Source organism: Gobio gobio, assembly GCF_949357685.1.
Source record: "Gobio gobio genome assembly, chromosome: 2".
Classification (NCBI taxonomy): Eukaryota; Metazoa; Chordata; class Actinopteri; order Cypriniformes; family Gobionidae; genus Gobio; species Gobio gobio.
In genome coordinates, this window is record NC_137098.1 from 33,105,299 (window position 1) to 33,129,256 (window position 23,958).

Genomic DNA, 23,958 nt, shown 5'->3' on the forward strand with positions numbered 1-23,958 from the left:
ATTTCTTACATACAGTTCCTTTATTAACACTTACTTCACCAATAAAAACAAAAAAATACATTGGTCAGTAAAGTGCGATTAAATGCATAAAAATATTTATTTTATTTAACATTTCATTATTGGAGGTTTGCGTAGAATTCTGATTTTGCATTTCACTGATTTTATTCATTTTGAGGAATACTGATTTTTTTGTGTGCAAGTGAGATTAGTAAACGCATGCTCACATTTAGTGTTCACATTCATGTTCACACAATGCCTCTGTACTTACTCCCAATTTCCCTCAACATGTGAACAGGAGAGGTGTCAGTCAATAAATGGGAAAACAAAAAAAAATGTGAAAGTAATTCAGATATTTTGTTGTAATGGGAAAACAAAAAAAAATGTGAAAGTAATTCAGATATTTTGTTGTAAATTGAAAAGTAATGCGTTACTTTACTAGTTACTTGAAAAAAGAAATCTGATTACGTAACTCAAGTTACTTGTAATGCGTTACCTCACACACAGCAAGGATCTATCAACACATGCAACAGAAATGTAGGAATCTTTAGTGAACAGATTCAAATGAGTCGACTCACTGAGATGAATCAAAATCCCCACCACTGCTCCTTTTGTCAGAGAGGAGGCGGGTAAAGCCCGCAGAAATCCGATATATTCGAATTTCACCAACACCCCACCAATCGCTGTTCTCGGTTGGAGTTTGTTGACTCCGCCTCCTTCAAGACCACGCCCCCAATAGAGGATCCTCCTGCTGAGGTTGTTTTCCCATGTTAGCCAATTAGCAACCTAGCATGCAATTTGAGGTCTGGCGCCTTGACTGAATGGTGCTAACGTGTTTTTTAATTTGCCTTTCAAATCCGAGCCCTTACACGATTCAACGTTTGCGAGCGCTGTTACCGAGCTTCATAGATTTTGATTTCTCGGCGGAACAGAAAGAAGTCATCCGGAGTGTCTGTTGCGGGGTGAGTTGGATCTTGTGTGCTAGCGGACGCTCGCTAGCTGTCGTCGTCGCAGTGCTCCAGTCAGGCTAAAAGTAGCTAACTCTAGTTAATGACGCTTAAACCGCTTTCCTCACCAAATGGCCACAGAATCTCCCGGGTAAAGTGAAATTCTAAGATGGGGAGATAAAATCGAGTTCTTTTGTAGTGAAGCATGTCACAGCATTGATTATATAAGAGTATTTTTCGAGGCGCTAGCTAGCCGCTCGTAGCCTGAATGGCTACATAAGGTTTAAGCTCTGCTGGGTTGATCAGCTGCTCATCATGAAGGTCTAGCTATCATCCACTGCCTTTGACCTGTTAGCGATCGGTACTGCTTTATTGATGTCATCTGGACCACCAGATAACAGTGCCGCTTTGATCACAGCAGTTGTGTGTTTACCGGTTGAAACCATTCAGTGGGACTTCCTGATTTGTATAGAAACAGTTGGCAAAACCGAGTGCTAACCAGGCTGCAGTATCACCTTTTCTCGATGTTTGATGATTTATTAGGTGTTATTTGCTGAGTTTGGTCGACGCGGTAGTCATCGGATCGTGTTTTTATTTTGATGGGATCAGTTTGTGTTGGACTGGGCTCTGCATCGCATCGGACGGAGGCGGTTACTGCCCAACGCTTCATAGAGGTTCAAGAAGCGTAATAAAACGCGTTTAACAGCCAGAATATTAGTAAACATGCATACGTATACATGTAAATACACAATACGTGTTTTCGATCAAGTTTTACTGTGCATTTCGGTGTGCTGTAGAGTGTGTGGATCGTGTCGTCTGAGTGTGTGTCAGGCCTGAGACTATAAGAAACTGTCCGGTTGGATGAAACAAGAGTTTAGCCATTCAAATAAAAGTGAGACAACACGCATGCCCCAGCAAGTTCGCCTCGCAGTGTAACTGTTTACACACCACTATCCGCCTACACAGGTTTATGGAAAACTGTAACATTGTTTAAAGCTTTGTCGCAGTCTCATGTGAGTAATGGCGAAAGGTCACAACGTCGTGGTATCTGTTAGCCGATCTCTGCGCTAAGCATCGGAAAATGATGGACAGTTTATAACAAACATCTAGTGTCTTTATTTTTTGCCTGTGGAGTACATCTGACAGGTGTCACAAAGTCATAAAGTGGATCTCCTCTCAGCAGGCTGCTGACACGTTTCGTTTTTCACTACAGTGTGGGTTTTTAACACGTTCGGGGTTATTATGCATAATGCCAAACCTGTTATAAACTAATTTGTTGACCGCAGATTTCCAAAAAGTTTCGACACGCCTGTAGTAATAAGGCATGAATAAGCCAAACTTGTGACTTATTCATCCAAAAGCATGACTATAGCCATTACTTTTGTACTCATTGTTAATATTAATATATTGATAAAGCCATAGAAAGTATGAAATAGCACACACGGACGTCTGGAAATTATGTAGTGGCTAAAATGTTGAACAAATGAAACCCACCCTATATTCTTTAATATTGACATTTTGGGCTTCATACATTTCAACTTCATAAATTGCCACCTGGGATGTTTGCTGAACACTTTGGCTGATTTGCCTTCACTATCCAATAAAACTTATCTATACAAATAATGCATTTTAGTTTTGTAATGAAATTTGTATATGCTAGCTACATGTATTTGTCTAGAAAACTGTTGCATGAAGCTAGCTGAACCAACTCTAGAGTTTAAGAGTAGGTTTAGAGTTGACAAGACTATACAAATCCAACCAGGTTCAGCTCGCTCAGTGCTCGATTTAAACGTTGTCAACTCAGGGTTTGATCCGAGATTGAGATTCACTCACTTTGATTCAATTCTCACGAGAGAGTCTGCATAATTCACTTATTTCCTGGAGATTAAGAAATTATTATGAAAAATATCATGCATTTTTAAAGCAGGAATAAACACTGCTGCTGCAGTGAAAGTTTGAAAAGGCAGCTAAAAGAAAATATCTGACTGCAAGTAAATTAACTGATTTTAAATAATGTATGTTTACAAAGAGCTCAAAGGAAAATATGTAAGCCTAGTCATTTTAAAGGCTTTATATAAAATGCAAAGTTTAATATTGTCAATTCATATGATAATTATATGAATTAGAAATAATTATAATTCATAATATAAATATATTAAATAATTAGCAGTAAAAGACTGGCAATTTTGTCTCTAAAATTCTTTCACTATAAACTTAATTTGGAGGCATAGGGGGAGTGGCTTTATTGCGTCATATGTCACTTTGCTCATAGCTGATTGGTCCAGTTTTAGTTTGCGATCTCGAATCCAGACTACAACCTTCTTTGGAGTAGTTTAGCCATGTAGTGTAAATTAACATGGCGATGAACACTGCTAAAAACAAATCCACCTTCTTGTTCCAAACGAGTTCACTTTTGGGTGAACAATCAGTTTAAGATCGTAAGATATGATTTTAGTCTTGGCAAATTTTTGACTTCAACAAAATTTACCGTTTTGTTGTTGTAGATTCCGCCTCAGTGAGGAGCATGAGTACATAATGAAGCGGCGCTTGGAGGATCAGGACACAGTGATCGGCTCTCAGCGGCGGCTCCCCGGGGGTGTGGACAGCTTTCAGCACCGCGTCCTCAACTCTGCCTCCCAGTCCTCCCTCTACGAGACTGCACCAGATACCATGCAGCCATCGTCCAGCATGCAGTACTCTGTCCCACAGACCTATCAGGTACTAAAATATCATCAACACATCTGCATAATTTAGGTGCGAATGTCCTTTTTTTATGTATTAAATATAAAATTGAAATATAATCTGGAAACGGTAGGGATTTAAAATATTGAAAATGGCTAATAAAGTGTGTATAATACAGTATACTCTAAATTTGTTACATACAGTGCTTGAACTCTCAGACAGCGAGTTGACAAACACTCACTCGTTTCATTTGCTATTGTTGGTGTTATAGGGCTTGCATTTCGGTGTGGGATTGCGTGTATTGCGCATAGTTTTACTCTATAATTTTACTTTAATTTTACAGATTTTGAGCTCTCACCCAAAGTGTGCGCACATAAAGCCGCCTCTCAGTACTTCATTTTCTTTTTCCCCCCCTGCTTATAAGGGTCAAATACACACACAATAATGTCAAAATGCCAGTCTTCACATAAACACACAGTTATGTTTTTAGTGACCGTAAACAGTTGAGAAAGAAAACGCATGTGTAACAGTATAATGGTTCCGTGCGTCAGGTCTTAAAATGACAGCCGCCTAATATACCTGCTGCCAAATTATGAGATAATAATAAAAAATATCCATATGGCAGTTTTTCTAAATTCAATGTTTAAATTGTGGCCAGTGAAAATGTTGAGTAGCTTTGGGAAACCACTAGCCACAATAGATGGTGAGCAAAAAAGTTAATCAAACCCTGTATACATGCATGCATACATTTGTGTGTGGTTTTGCAAATTTACATTTAGATTTTTACTTGTTTTCTATATATGTTTAGTTACACTCTGCTATTTAAATATTTAATTGGCTAGAAATGACTGTTTGTGAGAGCAAATTATGAATCCAGTAATCAAAAGGTGCAGACAATGACAAACTTTGACAGATTAAGTGTGCATTTATTTTACTTAAAGCATTCCCTGGGCTATATAAAACTATACAAATGAGAATTCATCACATTTTCAAAAGGAAATTACATTTTACTTCACGTAAGCAACCATGATAATGAACCATTTCTCCTTCTGCTCTAACAGTTGTCAATGGCCCAGAGTTCTGGGGGACATGGTCACACCAGCAGTTCAGCGGTGCACAGTGGTCCTCATCACCATGGGCCAGCTGTCCAACCTGTGGGACCGGGTCACTCTCATGCTACCCCAGCCCCTGCCCCAACACTGGGCCAACAGCAGTTTCAAAGGCTTAAGGTAAGAGATCTGCCTAGTAGAGTATGGAAATGATCTGTGTCAGTTTAGATGGAGTGTTGGAGAGCTGAGATTTTTGTGATTTCAGGTTGAAGATGCTCTTTCCTATCTGGATCAAGTTAAACTTCAGTTTGGCAATCAGCCGCAGGTCTACAATGACTTCCTGGATATCATGAAGGAGTTCAAGTCCCAAAGGTCAGTGTGAGTTTTGTTTTTGTTGGACTTTTTTTCTCTTCTTGGGGCTTGTTGTGTTTCTGTCCCGTCTAATTCAGGCTAACTGCACACCACGAATGGCTTGATGTAGTTTTGGAGAGTGCCCTGTGGACTTTATCTTCGATCAGGGTTGCTGAGAGAAAACCTTAACCTGTCTTTGTACTTTCTTGCTGCTGCTCTTGTGCTCTGACCCCTCTTTCTTTGTAAGTGACAGAGTAATTGTTTGCACCAGTAGGCCAAGCAGTAAAGAGATTAATTGTCGATTGTTGATGTATTGTATGTTATTTTCTTCTGAAGTTTGCACATTTTACTCTCAAATTCATATTCGAATTACTGATCTCAAAATACTTGTCTTGGCAAAGCAAAGTTATATTTACCCCCTCCCCCTCCTCCTTTTTTTTGGCTGATCCTCAGAATGAACCGTGAGTTTTGTGATCTGTTGCACCCCTAATAGATTTGCACTTCCAAAAAGGAAATCCCAGTGCTTTGCTAGGCAGCAGAAGTGTAATATTTGAAGCTTAGGTGTCAGGCTTTTGATCTGGGTATATGAATGCTAAATTAGAGCTGCTCATCACACTTATCAGTATTTGTCTTGTGTACGAGAACCAATTCTATTAAAAAGGACAGTTCTATTAAAATGACAGTAAATGTGACCACAGCTTTTAGATAGTTAAAGATGGTTAAACGGGGGCTTTTTTATTTATGCAGTTTATGCATCGAGTGGATTTTGAGATGTGAGCGTTGCACTCTAAAGTGGAAGCAGATGAACACACTAGGGTAGTGTTTAATCTGACCAAATGATTGTGGAGAATCCTGGATACGTCACCTGTGCCCAATCACAATTCACTACACAATCATCGCTGTCAGTTAGATTTTGAATGGCCAGCATTCATTTCATGTAGGTAAATGGGAGATTTTCAATCGTCAATTTTATTAGAGTATAAAGTAAACAAAAACTAAGCATTATTAATGATCAATTTCTTTAATAATGTTATTATTAAATAACATGATTACAAATTATTTAATGTAGCGTTTTTGTAGTTTAATACTTGGTGTTAATATCTATAGCACTGTTACGCATTTGCAAGCACTGTTATAATCATGTGTTTTTGGACTCTTGGATTGATTCTTAGGACATTGCAAATTAGGGCTGCAACGACGCGTCTGCGTCACGTTATTTACGTTCTAGAATAGAACAGAAGATCTAGAATAATGGTGGCTTCTGCTCCCGGGCATAGTGAAAATTATAATTTAACATATACAGACCGTGACATTCAAAAGTGTGGGAGTACTTTAAACAGAACCCGAATAAACCTGTGCTGTGTTTGCTCTGTAACGCCGGTTTCACACTGCACGCGGTGGCAGAGTAGAAGCTGTGTGTGTGGAGAGCGGGAGCGACGCGCGCCTGTTGGGCTTTCACACTGCCCGTGTTCGTCTCGCGCAGCTGAACCGTGGCGTGTGTATTGCAAATACAGACGGATACTGTCCATTTGTCACATTTTCCGGTGTTCTTCTCCGACCCCAGTATGTCTCGTGCTTTTATTTATTATGGGCAGCATATATCTGCTTCAAATGCGACCAGGTTCCCCTCTGTCCCAAACACATATGCATAATAACATGCTGTATATAGGTAGTTTACATGATTAAAGTAACATTAAAGTTAAGAAATGCCTCTAGTTTTAATCATTTAAATGTGTCTTTGAAGTTTGGGCAAAAACTTCTGGCAGCTTTAGTCGTTGTTTATGCACATGTAGGCTATATCTTCAAAATAGACGACTAGTTAAACTATGCTAAAAGCTCCTGCATGTGAACCTTTTGCAGATAAATACAAGTGCATTTTCGTTTCCTAATGACGCAAATCAATAAGTAAATCAAACTCAACTATTATAGGAAACAACTTTTCCTAATTAGGCCTACTCTGCATACATTTTATGATGAATAGTATCATTATACATAATGTTTAAAAAGCTTCTTGTGTTCATACATTTCATTATAAAATGGCTTGCGTACACTTCCCTTCCTGAAATGCAATTAATATAGTCATCATTCTTTGATTTCATGTTAACATAATATACAAATTCACTGCTCTCTTTGAAATACAATAATCAGTAAAAAAAAAATCATCAGATTAATCTGGAAAAATAATCGCTAGATTACACGACTAATCGAAAAAAAATAATCGTTAGATTAGTCGACAGAAAAAAATAATCGTTAGTTGCAGCTCTATTGCAAATCAAATACCATAAATGTACTGTCCTTGTGTTGTCAGCATTGATACACCAGGTGTGATCAGCAGAGTCTCCCAGCTCTTCAAAGGCCATCCAGACCTCATCATGGGCTTCAACACCTTCCTGCCTCCTGGCTACAAGATTGAGGTTCAGACCAATGATCTGGTTAATGTGACCACTCCTGGCCAGATCCACCACATCACCCCACATGGTATATCTGTCCAGAACCTCCCCATAACACAGCCAGCACAGCACCAGACCCAACCAGCAGCTCCAACCAGCACTGCTGCCTTGGTCATCCCTAGCCAGCCAACCCCTGCCAAGATCAGCAAGGTAAAACTGAATGGTTTTACTTCCTGTACAGATTTGGGTTGTATATTTGCAAAGTTGTCTAAATTAGTTTTATGTTTCACAGCCAATGCAGTCTCCTGCACTTACCCCAACAAGCCAGCCTAATCCGTCCATTCCCTCGTACGCCTCCCCGCGCTCGCCCTCGGTCCAGTCCCACACTCCCATCAGTAGCAGCACTGCCGGTTCAACCCCTCTACAGAATAACCAGCCTGTAGAGTTCAACCACGCTATCAGCTACGTGAACAAAATCAAGAACCGATTTCAGGGCCAGCCAGAGGTCTACAAATCCTTCTTGGAAATTCTGCACACATACCAGGTGAGCACTGAGGCACTGATGACAATATCCATGTCAATATCCAAATCAAAATTTTTATTCAGCTTTTTCAAGATTTTTTTTTGTGTGTGTGTGTGAAAGAAATTAATATTTCCATTTAGCAAGGATGCATGCCTGATTTTGTATAGTGATTGTTTTTTAAGACAAAATTGTTTAATTATTGTAAACAATATATTGAAGTGATACTGCTGTTTGCCATGAATATAGCCATTGTTGCTGATATGGCATTAAATCATAAATAAATCATTTAGCAAGGATGCATTAAATTGATCAAAGATGACATTTATAATGTTATAAAATATTTCTATTTCAAATAAATGCTAAGCAGAAACACAAATATTAAGCAGCACAACTGTTTTCAACATTAATAATAAGAACTGTGTTTGAGCATCGAATCAACATATTAGAATGATTTCTGTAGGAACATCTAACACTAGCTATGTTTCCATCCAAACTTGCGAATTTAACGCAAAATTGGAACTTTGCAAAAAAACATTTGCCAATAAAGCACCGTCACTTCCTGATAAACTGGCGCTAAATATCACTAAGAAAAATGGAAGTTGTTGCAATAGGAGAAGCCACTTTATATAATAATTTTTGTATAGCCTATAATAAATTAGAACAAGAAATGAAAGAATCTCCAACCTCTTTGACAACAGACTTTGCTCAGGCATTTCAAAATGACTCAAGCAGCATTTCAGATTCTGTGCAACAAGATCAGTCTGCTGGTTGGTCAAGTTATGCCATCCCCAGTGTTGGGCATGTTACTTTAAAATAGTAATTATAGTTTTTAGTTACTTCTTACAAATTGTAACTGAGTTACATCATTATAAAAGTTACATCATTATAAAAGTAACTAATTACCAGGGAAAGTAACTACTGTGTTACTTTTTTTTTTCTTTTCAAATGTTCAAATATGTCAAATAACTTGGATGCCCCCAATATTAAATATGTTAAATGAATGATTTGGACACTAAATAGAATAAATTATTATTATAAAACATTGCACATTAATCTACACCATTGGAATGTTGCTGTGGCACAATGTAAGAGACGCCTATCAAATTCAATACATTATTGTAAATATTATCAGTAGGCCTACTATAGTGTAAATATTGTGTAAATATTATCAGTACTTTACTACTCCTTTGGTAGTGGAGCTCACGTTATCCTCTGAGTTTTTAGCCACTGATTTTGTGGCGGCATGTGATGATGTGAGGTGCTTCATTAGATTAGAATTACTTGCCACCGACGTGGAGAAGCTCTGTCTTCCTGGGCATAAGTTGCACATTACATAAACATTCTTAGCTTTCACCTCAACGAGGGAAAAGTAGTGTTTATACTTCCAGTTTGCGAAAGCTACCTTTGAAGTCGTTGGACTTGCCCTCGCTCTGACTCCTCCCGGTCGTTGGTGTGTGTGACTGTGCATATGCGTGTGTGTGTGTGTGTGACCTCAACCTATCAACCTCAACCTTGTCTCCCACCCACCAATCATCATCAGTTATGTATACCACCCCACCCACCCCCCCAACACGCATGGCATGCACGCACGCACACACACACCAACCAACCAGAGAGAAAAAAAACGTTGCAGGTCCGACTGACAGAGAGCCTTTTCGGATTAACGCCGCATTTTATTCTCAGTAACGCTAATGGCGTTGTAACGGGAGTAACAGTAATTTGTTTGATTACTCGTTACTTAAAAAAATAATTCCGTTAGTAACGCCGTTTATCTATAACACCGTTATTCCCATCACTGGCCATCCCATCACAAAGTCGCAAAGTAATTTTTTTGATGCGCAGAGAGGAATTTATTTGGGAAACGTGTTTCCATCTTACTTTGTTTTCTTATTGGATAAAACAGTTATCCGACTGAGCGTATACACTTTTCTTATGCGCATCTTACCATTTCCATCCAGCATTTTTCTTTTTTAATGCGATATCCCAAAATGCGCATAAAAATAGGTGGATGGAAACATGGCTAATGAAGACTGAAGTAATGGCTGCTGAAAATTCAGTTGCCATCACAGGAATGAATCACATTTTAAAATATATTTGTAATAATGTTCTCAATATTACTATTTTAACTTTTTTTTTTTTGCAAATAAATGATCGAAAATACAGCATAAGATACAAAATTGAGCATTAGAGACTTTCAAAAACATTAAAGTCTTCCAGACCCCAAACTTTTTAACAGTAATGTACTGTATATTTACAGCCTTTCATGCTGCATGCTTACTGTAAACGTTCTGTTCTGTGTGTTGTATAGAAAGAGCAGCGTAATGCTAAGGAGGCAGGGGGAAACTACACACCCACTCTCACAGAGCAGCAGGTGTATGCTCAGGTGGCCCAGCTCTTCAAGAACCAGGAGGACCTCCTTTCAGAATTCGGCCAGTTCCTGCCAGATGCTAACAGTTCGGCGGTAGGTATCATGATTACTAAATATAAAGGGACTGAACTCATTTTGATTATTATTCACAAGCTTTTTCTCTTCTCCTCAGTTATTGAGTAAGACTACAGCTGAGAAGGCTGAAGCTGTGCGTAATGATCGTGGAGGGACGGTAAAGAGACCCCAGCCGAACCATAAGCAGAGTTTTAACCAGAATGGCTGTCAGATCCGCAGACACACGGGGCCGCCCACTACACCCCCTGTTAAGGTGACTTTGAGTAAAACTTTACATTACTGTACTTAATGGCTGTTCTTTTACACTGTAATATCAACCAATATTCATGTTGTTGTTTTTTTAACTCCTTAACAGAAAAAGCAAAAATTTATAGGAAAAGATTCGATGGCTGAAGCCAGCAAACTTGGAATTGGTGCTGAATCTCTCTTTTTTGAAAAGGTGATTGCTTTTAATTTAGTCTTGCACTGATTACAATGGAATACAGTAAATATTACAAGGATTATAATGCGTTATGTGGCTTAAATGCCCCGCTCTCTTCTTAGGTGCGGAAAGCACTGCGGAGTTCAGAGGCGTATGACAATTTCTTACGCTGTTTGGTCATCTTCAATCAAGAAGTGATCTCACGGGCTGAACTTGTGCAGTTGGTCTTGCCATTTTTGGGGTGAGTGGAATTCAGTTTAATTTCATATTGACGTCTGTGAGACACTTGCAGTCTGATTTCATGTAGCCATTGTTTAATTTGATTATATAATTATAACTTATCAACAAATAAGATTATTACTTACACTTACTTACATGTTCATATTTTAATCAATATTAAACTTTTTCTGGTTCTCAGGAAATTCCCAGAGCTTTTTACATGGTTCAAGAACTTCCTTGGCTACAGAGAGTGTGCCCATATCGAGAGCTTTCCCAAAGAGCGAGCCACTGAAGGCATTGCAATGGAAATTGATTATGCGTCCTGCAAGAGATTGGGCTCCAGTTATAGAGCCCTACCCAAGAGCTTCCAGCAGCCTAGATGTACAGGCAGGACTCCACTCTGCAAAGAGGTGAGGACACCATTGTGTTTGTAAATACAATTTCAACTTGTATGTACAAACATCACACTCCACAAAAGACTTTTATTTCTGAATTCAAGGCTTACTTGGCACTTATAACTCTATTTAGAGGAAAATAGCAGATTAATGAAATTAATTGGGGAATAGTTGCTACAGTAATTATGTAGGGGTGTCGCAATTTGTACCAGTATTGATGATGATCGTGATTTTTAAAAATGATTAAAAATAAGTTAGCTCGCTGTTGTGGGAGGTTTTTTTTGTAGTCTGCAGGAAGTGCTGATCAACAGTTAGTTCTTTTTGTACAGTTATGGTTAGAAACTCTCTCTGCCTCCCTACACTCGTATTTTCAGTGTGATTTAATTTTCATTCATTGGCCGAATTCATTTTTTCCCTAAATTTCTATAGATATAATGATAATATTATGCAAGTTCTTTTGGAGAGGATAATTGTGTATTGAAATTGTGATATTATTACAGCGCTATGCTAATGTTAATTAATTCTCAGGTGTTGAATGATACGTGGGTGTCATTTCCATCCTGGTCTGAGGACTCAACCTTTGTCAGCTCAAAAAAGACCCAGTATGAAGAGCATATATATAGATGTGAAGATGAGCGCTTTGAGGTAAGCAATAATACAACGCTTCACTGTCGTAGCGATCAGTGTAATTGGATATTCAGTTTGGTGTTTAATCAAATATGTCATGTGTCATGCAGCTTGATGTGGTTCTGGAGACAAACCTCGCCACTATCCGTGTCCTGGAGGCTGTTCAAAAGAGGATCTCGCGCATGTCTGCTGAGGAACAAGCCAAGTTCCGACTGGACAACACCATTGGAGGCACCTCTGAGGTCATCCACCGTAAAGCTATTCAGAGGATATATGGTGACAAAGCTCCAGACATCATAGATGGGCTCAAGACCAACCCTGCTGTCTCTGTACCTATTGTACTCAAAAGGTCAGCATAAATGTTATTGTCCGACTCCTTCCCAGGAAATTCATGAAAACTATCAAAATGTCATTCATTGTGGCATGAAAAAGGAAAGATTTGTTTTGAAAGACTTTTTTTTTGTTGAACATTTACCATGGTAGTACCCTAGTTTTCTTTGGAGTATGCAACATAGTAGTTGCTTTTTTAAAAACATTTCTTAGCTTGCTACCAGTTCTTTTTTAAAGACTAGAGTCTGCTTAATTTTGGCTTGTGAAAGTGAAGAAACGATGGCCAAAATGTATTGTTAGTGTACAACAAAATTCAAATATTAAGTAAATATTTTTGCGAGTACAAAGTAGACTGAGACCCATCAAGTGGATGGGGATTTTTGATTGATTGATTGATGGGTTGATTGAATTCAATTCAAATTCAGGTAGGATGTGAAATGCAAAGAACCATGTTTTTTCACATTTTGATCAACTAAATCTAAATTCTTTTAAATGAAACAAAATACCATTAAAGCTGCTGTATGTAAAAAAAAATTGACTGTACTAAAGCACAAAAGTACCATAATGTTTGCAAAAAACAAGGCTACAGCCAGTTCTACTGTTAAATGTGCGTTCCCTGTCAGAATGTCTGTTTTTGTTTTGGTCTGTGTGATTCCGTCCGCTGCCAATTTACCAGTTGGCGGAAAACACAGCGTATTGCAGCCATGTAAGGCCGGCAAACAAACTAGGTCAGAGATCGCAGATTCTAAACAGCTAAGGCATCCATCTAAAAAGCTCTGAACGGGAGCATAGTAAAATGCAGACAAATCGACTCATCAACTTGCAGTGTAAAGGCTGATTTATACTTCTGCGTCGGACCTACGCCGTATCCTCTACGCCGCAAGTTGCGCTTTGGTTTTCATTTATACTTCTGCGTTGTTGTCTGCGTCAATGTGCAATTACACATGCAGACCGCTAAGAGGCAGTGTCCACAGGCATGTTGATGGTAACCCAGAGTATCAAGGCAAAAGCCGAAGAAGAAGTGGCTTGTTTACATTGTCATTGCACACGTCTCAATCAGCTCCCTGGTTCTGTAGTCAGGGCACTGATCAGAACATAAGGTAATGGGCTGACTCCCTGATCACCAGTGCCCTGACTACTGAACTAGGGAGCTGATTGAGACGCACCCGAAGTATCAACTGTAGTATCAACTTTTCTTGCAGCTTGAGTTGTTGTATGTAATACAAATTAAGCATCTCTAGTTGATTAGTAGAGTTACATAAGAGGCGATCTGGCGCTGGAATTCGTTTTTGAAATCATGCAGAGTGCTCCTGGTGCTGTTTTCAGTATCGGTGGTTTGTGCAGACGAGCGCTTCAATCGATTGCTGTTGCGGAGACTATTCATTCCGTTGAAATCACAAAACGAAATGCTCCCATTGTGATGTGTCCCTGTTCTGTGTTTAGAATCACTGATTAACATCTTTGGTTTTAATGAGAAAATAAATAAACTATACACAGCGGTTCTATGTTTTTATTCACTAACATAAAGAATCTCTGCACTACAAAATATTGTGTTATATAGCAGATGTAAGGATTAAACGATCATCCCATTTTTGGACACACACTCCTATCGCAGATTTCTCCTCCCCTTGAGGAGGAGGGGGCGGGAGGAACAACCCTCTCCAATATTTTGAATTTGGACTGCAGTACCTGTTTCAACCGCTAGCTGTCAATATTACATACTGCACCTTTAAATAGTAACTTTTATTGTTCCTGTTATTGCCAGCAGAATTTTGGCAAAACATTTTTCACACCCTATTGAATATGAGATCTGTTATTTTTCCTTTTTTTTATTGATATATAGGCAGCAGAAATATGAGATGTTAAACATTTTATGTTTCGCAATTGGAATTTGTCAAAATGCAATAAAAAAACATGTGCAGCATTAGTACCATAGTAATTCACCATGTTATTACTATCCTATATTATGCACTTTTTTTCAGACAGGGAGAGCCATCTTATTGAGTTCTTTATATTTCAGGTTTTCCTCACAGAATTCATTATGTGTTTGTCTTCTCAGGCTGAAAATTAAAGAAGAGGAGTGGCGAGAGGCTCAGCGTGGCTTCAATAAGATCTGGAGAGAACAGAATGAGAAGTATTACCTGAAGTCTTTAGATCACCAAGGTATTAACTTCAAACAGAATGACACAAAGGTGTTTCGCTCCAAGACGCTGCTCAATGAAATCGAGAGTCTTTATGATGAGGTAAGGAACATTCTAAATACATAACACAAAAACGAAAGGCATCTTAAGTGTTGTCGGGTTGTTTATAATGGCCTTTTAATCCACTTAGGGACAGGAGCAGGCTTCCGAAGACAATGCCGCCCCTCCCTCAGGCCCACACATGACCCTCATGTACGAGGACAGGCCGATCCTGGAAGACGCAGCTGCTCTCATCATCCACCATGTCAAGAGGCAGTCCGGCATCCACAAAGACGACAAGTATAAAATCAAACAGATCATCTACCATTTCATCCCCGACATGCTGTTTGCCCAGCGTGGTGAGCTTTCTGATGTGGAGGAGGAGGAGGAAGAGGAGACTGAACCAGATGAAGACGGGACTAAAAAGCACAATGGGACGACGTCAGCAAAGTCTAAGCTCCTCTTCAGCCATACAGCAGCTAGCCAACAGAAGCTGAGTAACTGTGCCGATGCCTACAACCTCTTCTATGTCAACAACAACTGGTACATCTTCCTTCGGCTGCACCAGATCCTGTGCTCCCGACTGCTACGGATCTACAAGCAGGCGGATAAACAGATCGAGGAAGAAGCCAGAGAGAGGGAGTGGGAAAGGAATGTACTGGGGTTTAAAAGAGAGAAGAACGAAAGCCCGGCCATCCAGCTGCGTTTGAAAGAACCAAGTACGTTTCAGATTACAGAGCAGAACACAACTGTTCATTTTGCAAATTAATTTATTCCCCCTTTTTTTTCTCATGGTTTTAATACTGGTTGTCATATTGGGTCAGTGTGTTTCACGCAAGGTTGAGAACTTGACTGCAAGACCTCTTGAATTTGTGAAGACAGGAGGATATTTTAGATTATTGCTTTTCCTGCAACCCTCAGGGCCCTGTCACCATGGAAACTACTTGAGCGACTCACAGATTGGCTGTAATTTGTTTATTGGTAATGCAGTTGCTGGACTTTGATCAATTAAAAATGTCCCGTTTGTTTTGCAGTGGACATGGATGTTGAAGACTACTACTCTGCCTTCTTAGAGATGGTGCGAAACCTTCTGGATGGCAACATGGAGACATCTCAATACGAGGACCAGATGAGGGAAATGTTTACCATCCATGCCTACATTGCCTTCACCATGGACAAACTCATCCAGAGTATAGTGAGACAAGTAGGTTTTTTTTTTATTGTATTACTTGTATTATCTTGTATATATTTTGGCTTTAGCTTTATGAGTTCCTTATTTTTAGGCCCCAATATACTCACAGCATACTCATATTTTCATCGCTGAGGGGTAAAAAGAAGTTACCTTTGCGTGGAAAAAAAAACCATAATAATAATTATTAGAGATGCTCCGATCAGCATTTTTGGGGCCGATCACCGATTACCGATCACCAAGATCATGATCTGCCGATCACTGCCGATCACAGAATGGCAGGGGAATGGGAATATTTTATCTATAATCTTTCAGTTTGCACCATTTGTAGAAATGAAACTAACTCTAAATGAACTGTTTTGAGAAAAAAAACTGTAGAAATAGGCTAGAGTCAAGATCTTGAAGAACCACCAAGTGTTTATTTTAGAAAATGAGATAACTTAAGGCTACTGTAGGCCATCTTTCCCAAATAAATGTATATAATTATCTCACCTAAATATTTGATCATGCAGTGCATTTTTGTTTTTAAAGACAAATTTTCAGGTAGGTCTAACATTAGTATTGAGGTAAGAAATACTAAAGACATTTAATAAGAAATCAAATGTAATCAAATGAATAAATTAAATTAGATTAATCCTTACACTTAAAGCAGCACTAGGTAGGTTTTGCTCTCAGGGTCCCCCTACAGTTGAGAAACAGTATTGTCCTCTACCACTGTCGTAAACTGTCATCCTACATCGGGATGCATCGCACGTGCATTTGTTGACATGACAACCATGATAGCCCTGAACACAGCAGGAGTTCACATGCAGGTGTTCTGCTTGCGTCGCGTGTGAAATGTCTTCATCCCAGGTACATTGGCATATGTTTCAGCATGTCATATGAATATAATTTCTTGGGTTTAATTTTTTTCAAACGCCAAATGATCGCGATGCTCATGTTTACAAGCCAGCGTCATTATAGTAGCCTAGTCTATTGGTTCCCGTTTTACAGAATCTATGATACTTCAATTCAATGTTTGAGTGGTAGGTAATAACTATATATCGTCAATATTGTAATATCAAGCTACCATAGATGAATCTGCAAATTTGAAAAATCGATTTGCATTATAGCTTGAGGAAAGACAAATAAACCAATATCACAGACATGTTAGGTATCCTAAAATATGATTTTGTACGTCTTATGTATTTACTTGCAAGAATGTAGCCTCTCCTCCTTCAGCTCACGCCAACAAGCAAACGCTGGCCCAATGTTGATCCTCGTCCTGCCTTTAATCCGATCACTTTCTCGTTTCCTCTTTTTGCTTTCCTCCGACAAAACCTTTGCTTTCTTATTTTTCTGTGCTGCTTCGGCCATGACTATAACATTCGGCAAACAAATGATAGTTTTTCTCGCACGTCAGAATTTAAGGAAGTGGTGGTGGAAGTGACGTATATACTGTAAAGCAGTCGAATTTTGTAGTTCTTTTTTTTTCTCGGGTTATTACCCGAAACCCGAAGTTTAAAAGTACGATTAAAAACGATACAGACCCCGTCAGGCTATGGCAGACGTGTCATTCAACCTATTGTAAGTCGATGTATCATCACAAGAGGTTTGAAAATATATTATAAAGGTTGAAAAGTTACCTAGTGCTTCTTTAAGGTTGCAAAAGTTAGTCATTCAAGAGCAGTGAGTGTCATAAAGGTTCATCAAACAACACAAGACAAAGAGAAACTCAGAGACAGCAGCAGTTTATTCGACAGCTGTCACTTTAAGAGCGAACACAGATACGGTTACATGCAGTTGCACAAATGTTCACTCGCGAGTCATGACGGGGTTTACGTGCATACTCGTCAAGACGGTAATTTAGTACATACATTTGTGTTTATCTGTGTGTGTGTGTGTGTGTGTGTGTGTGTGCGCGCGCTCACGGTCTGGAGAGCGCGCGAGTGCTGAGCGGTTTGAACACTGGAAAGACTTAAAAATAAATGCAAATGATAAACTTTAGTGACAATGCGACACTGCCTCGATTGTGCAAGTGGCAAGTGGATAGAGATCTGTTGCCGATCAATCGGAGCACCCCTAATAATTATCATCGTGAAGCTGGAGTTGCTAAGTTTCTTTAAAAGCTTTTATTCTGGCAAGAAGGTCAATTCGGATATCAGGGTTCCCACGCTTCTTGAAAGTACTTGAATTTCAGACACATGGATTCAAGGCCTGGAAAGTACTTGAAAACAAATATAGGTCCTTGAAAATGCTTGAATTAAATTTAGTTTAGAATGATGTTATTTAAAAAATTGTCCTACAGTATATGCACTATCAAAGACAGAACGAAACGTTGCTTATGTTCAGGGGGTGGAGGGGTAGCGAAAAAAAAAAAACTTGAACCGATGGAGAGCCGTACATACACTTGCTGAAAATGAAAAGTTGTGATTTTCTAGGCCGATATGGCTAGCCTAGGAACTATTCTCTCATTCCTGCGTAATAATCAAGGAACTATGCTGCCATACCATGAGTGCAGCGGAGCAATGATATTACACACACAGCGCCTGATAATAAGCTAACTTCCATCAACATAACGAACGTTACAACTTGCTTGCACAGAGAGCGTGCTGGGGACTATTTTCAGGCGCTGTGTGTGTAATATCATTCGTGATACGGCAGGAAAGTTCCTTGATTATTACGCAGGAATGAGAGTATTGTTCCTAATGTTAGCGTTATTTTGTCACTTATTGAGCATTAGGCTAGCTGGAGTCGTTTACCTCCAGTCTTTGTGCTAAGCTAGACTAGCGGTGGGTGCGTCAGACAGAGTTGAGACACAACCAGACACGGAGATGAGAATGGTATGTATGGACTTCTCTAACTCTGGGGGATGCAGTGAATAAGCTAAAGTCCCAAAAAGTCGGCGTGTTCCTTTAAGTAGCCTATTTTAAGAGGTCTTTCGTGATGCTACATATGCTGGGTTATGAATCTGATAGGTGCTTGAATAGGAATAAATGGTGCTTGAAAAAGTCCTTGAATCTGGTGTTCATGAAAGAGTGGGAACCCTGGGATATACAGGTTGTGCAGTCAGAAAAGACAAAAACCAAAGCCCCTCATTCATTCTTTTATACTCTCATTTCAATGGGTGAGGGCCATAAACACACAAACACAATAACAAACTCCTTAGTCTGTGATATCTGCAGCTGTCACACCTTCAGTGAAAACACAAAACTTTCAGAGAACTTGTTCAAGGCTACAGACAACGAACACTAGTTCCATAGAGAAGAGTATCAAAGTTTTATCAAACAAGAATGTGTTTACTACAGAAAACTAGAATTCCCATTATATTTAACAAAAACATCTTGTATGAGCTTAATATAATTAAAAACACCTTCTATGGTTTGATATAAAATTTCCATTACTGGGAGCAGCGTTTAGCTGAAAATGTAACTGTGCTTTCCTCTCAATAACAAAATAAACGCACAACAAAAATGACAGCGGTGTTAAAATGGCAGTTAAGAAATCTGATCACAGCGATGTGGGTGTTTGCACAAGCTCTGCAATTCATCACTCCAGTCAAGTCATGTTTTTACTCGCGTCTGACCTCAACGGACTGAGCAGAAGAAATGAACCAGAGAAGATGCCTCAGAGCAGTAGTGGTTCACAGGTGTTTACCAGTCGAAGTAAACCTTTCCAGAAAGTCCGCTTTGGCAGGCTGGACTCCAGAAACTTAACTCCAAAAGGAACTTAGTTTTGAAATGACATACCACCAGTTAGTTCTTCAATTTCCCTTGAAGTGTATCAAAGCCTTTAGTGAGCATTGTCAGTGTTACAGAATCTCATCTTACTATTTTCTCTTTCCTTTTCTCTTTCCCACAGCTGCAGCATATAGTAAGCGATGAGATCTGCGTACAGGTGACTGATCTTTACCTTGGCGAGTGTGCCAATAAAGCCACCGGTGGGTCCCTGTCCACCCAAACATCCAGAGGCAGTGCTGAGACATCCTACCAGCGCAAAGCCGAGCAGCTGATGTCCGACGAGAACTGTTTTAAGGTTTGACTATCTTTTAACTTAACCAAGACACACTGTGCACTTCTGTATTGCGTATGGAATTGGTGTGGTATGAATAAAACTACCACAGAAGATCATTAAAGCCCAAAGTATACTCTGGCTTTTACACATATACTAGGGTAGGCGTGCCATGTGTGTAACGCAAATATCGATATCAACATATAAGCGATATTTTTTTCTCCACTAAATAGTTTGTCCACAAGGTGGCAGCTCTGGCTCAAACTGCTGTTTCACAGTCAAAAAAGAAAATGAGGAGATAGAAAAGCAACAATAAACTACTAGAGACAACGGTATACATCTGCATTGAGGGAGTTAAGAAATAGTTTAAAAGAGTACAAAGACATGTTTATTGCTCATAACTTCTGGAGAGAAATAGTGCAGGCACTGGACAAGGATGAAGCTTTCAATCGTCTTGTGCCATTTGTACACTAAGTTTTTGCGTCTAAATTAAAGTGTAGTTTGGGCTTTTGTTGTTTAATGCAGTCACTTTTAAGAAAAGCAATTTACAAGAAGGGTTGAAACGGTATTAGTAGCATAGGGAAGATATTATGGTGTGTTGGCAGAAAGAAAGTGTTTTTTTTTTTTTTTTTTTTTTTTTTTTTACCAGAATTGTATTGACGGTGACAAAGTCGCAGTGAAGGATGGTTGTATAGGAAATGCTGATAAGACCTTTCTGTTGGTTTTTCAAGCAAACCAATTGACCATCCATCAAGCTATCGGTCAAAGACTCTTAATCGGCTAAAATCACTGCTTTTTGTTTTAATGACCACATCTTTCAATGTCACTGTTATCTGCTGCCTCTTTTCACCTCCTCTGCTTTAACTACTTTTGTTTAACCACACTTTCGCTTGTGTATATAGATGTCTATCTGTGGAGTGCATTGTTGTTGTTTTTTCTCTCAACATTTTGGGTTAAAACTTGAGTGAATGTATTAGGGTTGCCTCTAACGACTATTTTTATATCGATTAATCTATCGACTAATTTATTGCAATAATTTTCAACAATTTTACTTAAAAACATTTAATTTAACTTGCAACTTTGGCATTCAGTAGTGTACTATAAAAAGTATAAATGTAAACCCTTGAAAAAATTTAAAACTAAAAGAGTAAAAATATAAAAAGGTGCACATTTGGAAACCAACATAACAAAAAAAAGGGAATATCAGCAAATACTTTTTATATAGAATGGTGTTGTCACGATACCAAAATTATGACTTCGATACGATACCAGACTAAAATACCTCAATACCGATACTGAATCGATACCATTGCAAAAAAAACCCCAGTAAAAGTAATTGATTAATATGACGAATGTACTATTCATTGTTTTATCATTGTTTTAGGGTTAAAAAACCCTAAAAAACTCACTTGGCCAGCATGTCCCTGCCCTGCTTCACACAGAATATTACCCTAATATACCCTTCACCTAACCCTAACCAGCCCTTTAAGAGCTGGACGGACGAAATTCATTGTAACACCCGATTTCTCATTCAACTCTGTATACGTTCACTAAGGACATATTCGACTGCGTTTACCCGAATACTCGCCTGGACGTGCATTTTTACATATTTTTGACCATTCAAACCCAATAATTTGCGAAACTGACGTTGCCATCTGTCTGAGTGAAAGGTGTGTGCGCGGCTGCATGCGCTTCAGGTCAGAGTCCGACAGCACGAGCACGTCCCGGCCGCGCCGCACTTTTCTGTTGCTTTCTTTTTCCTGAGCTGCGCGTAGATATATAACTGTTCTGCTTCCATTGTTTAGTGAATGGTGGAAGCAGAGCTCACACACACGCCCTCACTCCTGCTGTCACACATTGATGCAAATAAAGAAATACTGCTCTTATTTGAGTGCTGTCCTTTTTAATGTACCGGTACTAATACAATTTAATATTGTACCCAACTTACCCAGTCGACTAAAAATATTGATGTCGACTAATTAACAGCGTCGACGCAGTCGATTGTATCGACCAATCGCGACAGGCCAAGAATGTATAAGAGAAACTGCATCTTAGATTGTATGACTGGCCTTGACTCTTTCAATAGTTTGTACAAATGAGTTTGTAACAGTGCAAAGATTCCATATTGTCTCTCAATTATACATGCAGCCTCTATGATCTCATAAATTATTATAGTTAGCAAAATGCAGTCTACAAATAGTATTTCATGTCAGCTATGTGACTTTTTATATATATATTACAGTTACTGTTCCAGAAGTCTAAGGGGACTGTGCAGCTGGCTGTGGAGCTGTTGGACACAGATGAGGAGAACTCGGATGGACCTGTGGATACTGAGGTACATGCCTGAGACTTGGCTAAAGATACTTCAGTGTTAACCTGTTAAGCCAAACTGCACTGCTGGCAAAGTCTTGTGGCAAAATCTTTTGACTATTGACATAAAGTTTGGCCGGCTTATTCAGGCCAAGAACCCATCTAACATTCACAGTGGTGAAAAGTTGCTTCACAGCAAAAGTTGTCCCTAATGCATGTTTTTAAACTAACAATTAAAGAAGAAGGAAAAAAAGCACAGCAAAATGCAAGAACACATCCGGTGCTGAAAGGTTCTTTAGGCTAAGACTATTAGTGGTGTGACGCCAATAGTTTTGACAAACAAAATATGCCATTTCAAGTTTTTACAGCACGAGATCTGAAAACTTCTTTAGGGTGTGTTCACACTTGGCATGTTTGGTTTAGTTAAAAACGATTTCTCTGGACCAAACAACCACTAAGAAGATGGGTCTCGGTCCACTTCCAAAACGAACTCTGGTCCATGTTGCATTCATATTTCAGTCGAATCGCACCAAAGACATGTAAACAAACCTGAAATTACACCAGATGCGACCCTAAAAAGGACAGAATGCTCAAGTGTCTCCTCATAGTCGTGATGTTGCCCATCACAGTTCGGTACAGGCATCAGAACGGCGTCTCCGCACAGCAGATCTTCGTTTGTGTGTGTGTGTGTGTGAGGGAGGGATTCTTGCAGCTGTTTTGACTCCTTTACATATTTTATAACCTCTTCACGAGTTCTCATCTGTTCAAAATACCATCCTATGTAGGCTACGCACATACAACGAATGCATTTAGCCCAGCACACAGCATTGATTTGGATGTTTGGAAACTTCCATTGCGAAAAATATGTCATAAAAGCCGACCAATCAGGTTTTGAACATAGGTTGGGTATCAGACCAGGACTACATTTATTTATTTTTGGTCCAGACCAAACAAACCAAGTGAGCCGAACTACAAGTGTGAACACACCACATAATTTGCCAGTCGTTAAACCCATCTGCAATGCACAGACCAGTCATGATAACTTGCTATCAGTGTAGTTGTCAGTAAACTTGGTACTTGTGCTGTTTCTTTACATTCTGTGCTGTGCAATAGGCCTTCAGCTGACTCGTCTCCTGAAGGCTGAGATCCATCTTTCGGAGGAACAGATCTCATCATTTCTGCTGCATCGATGTGTCCAACATCTGCTACATCTCTGCCACCTGCTGCTGCTGCAAAAGGTGTTGAGGGGAAACCAGTAAAAAATGGTGCCATTTCCTTCTTGCTCTTTCCTGATGCACTTCAGAAGACAATGGATATGAACCAGATATTGGTTTCTGACCTGTAAGAACAACTGGGGCAGAGCCTTGTATGGTTTTCTAAATGGTCCAAATACCATGCCATGGCAAGACTTTGCTGTTATTTAAATGGGCCAGTTCTCATAACAGACTATTTCTGGCACAAATCATGGCCTACACACAATTTCTCTCCATCTTTGATGGTCTCCATATCATATGGAGTTGGACACCATGAGGAATGTACAGATCCCTGCAAGACCTCTTCATGTTTTACAGGTTATTGCGATCGATGAATGAATGGTCCAGAGCTGTACTTCATCCAGCACTTGCACAAATGAACCCACAAAGGTGACTAAAAACATTTGTCCTGGCAGATTCTTATTTGTGGTTGGGATTTGAGAGGAGATATCTATTTCAGCACAGACCTTTTGAGTTATTACTTCGTTACAGCCCTTGGGGATGAAAAACTGTTGGACACTGACTACAAGCTTTTTCTTGACAACTCTTACACCAGCCTCTCCCTCTTCAGGGACTTCCTTCATAAATTCATTCGGGCTTGTGACAGTGTTCGGGATGCAGGATAAGTTTGTCCCGAACAGCTGAACATGTTGCCAAGGAAC

The 23,958-nt window shown here is 39.3% G+C and overlaps 1 protein-coding gene across 3 annotated transcripts in view; it reads left to right on the forward strand.

The window, feature by feature from the left end:
• Positions 1–734: 734 nt before the first annotated feature.
• The window catches only part of sin3ab (SIN3 transcription regulator family member Ab), a 29,676-nt gene continuing 6,452 nt past the window's right edge, over positions 735–23,958 (forward strand). The window contains exons 1-18 of one of the 3 annotated variants that reach the window (XM_079802501.1): positions 735–959; positions 3,449–3,662; positions 4,688–4,855; positions 4,941–5,053; positions 7,335–7,626; positions 7,709–7,960; positions 10,248–10,400; positions 10,480–10,635; positions 10,738–10,821; positions 10,926–11,044; positions 11,222–11,432; positions 11,946–12,062; positions 12,155–12,393; positions 14,434–14,617; positions 14,706–15,273; positions 15,589–15,758; positions 19,584–19,757; positions 21,976–22,068. In XM_079802501.1, coding sequence (XP_079658627.1) covers positions 3,480–3,662; positions 4,688–4,855; positions 4,941–5,053; positions 7,335–7,626; positions 7,709–7,960; positions 10,248–10,400; positions 10,480–10,635; positions 10,738–10,821; positions 10,926–11,044; positions 11,222–11,432; positions 11,946–12,062; positions 12,155–12,393; positions 14,434–14,617; positions 14,706–15,273; positions 15,589–15,758; positions 19,584–19,757; positions 21,976–22,068 — 3,276 coding nt within the window. In that variant the 5' untranslated portion in view covers positions 735–959; positions 3,449–3,479. Of the gene's footprint in view, positions 960–3,448; positions 3,663–4,687; positions 4,856–4,940; positions 5,269–7,334; positions 7,627–7,708; positions 7,961–10,247; positions 10,401–10,479; positions 10,636–10,737; positions 10,822–10,925; positions 11,045–11,221; positions 11,433–11,945; positions 12,063–12,154; positions 12,394–14,433; positions 14,618–14,705; positions 15,274–15,588; positions 15,759–19,583; positions 19,758–21,975; positions 22,069–23,958 lie in introns of all 3 variants that reach the window. The other 2 variants (XM_079802502.1, XM_079802503.1) reach the window with 2 other exon arrangements.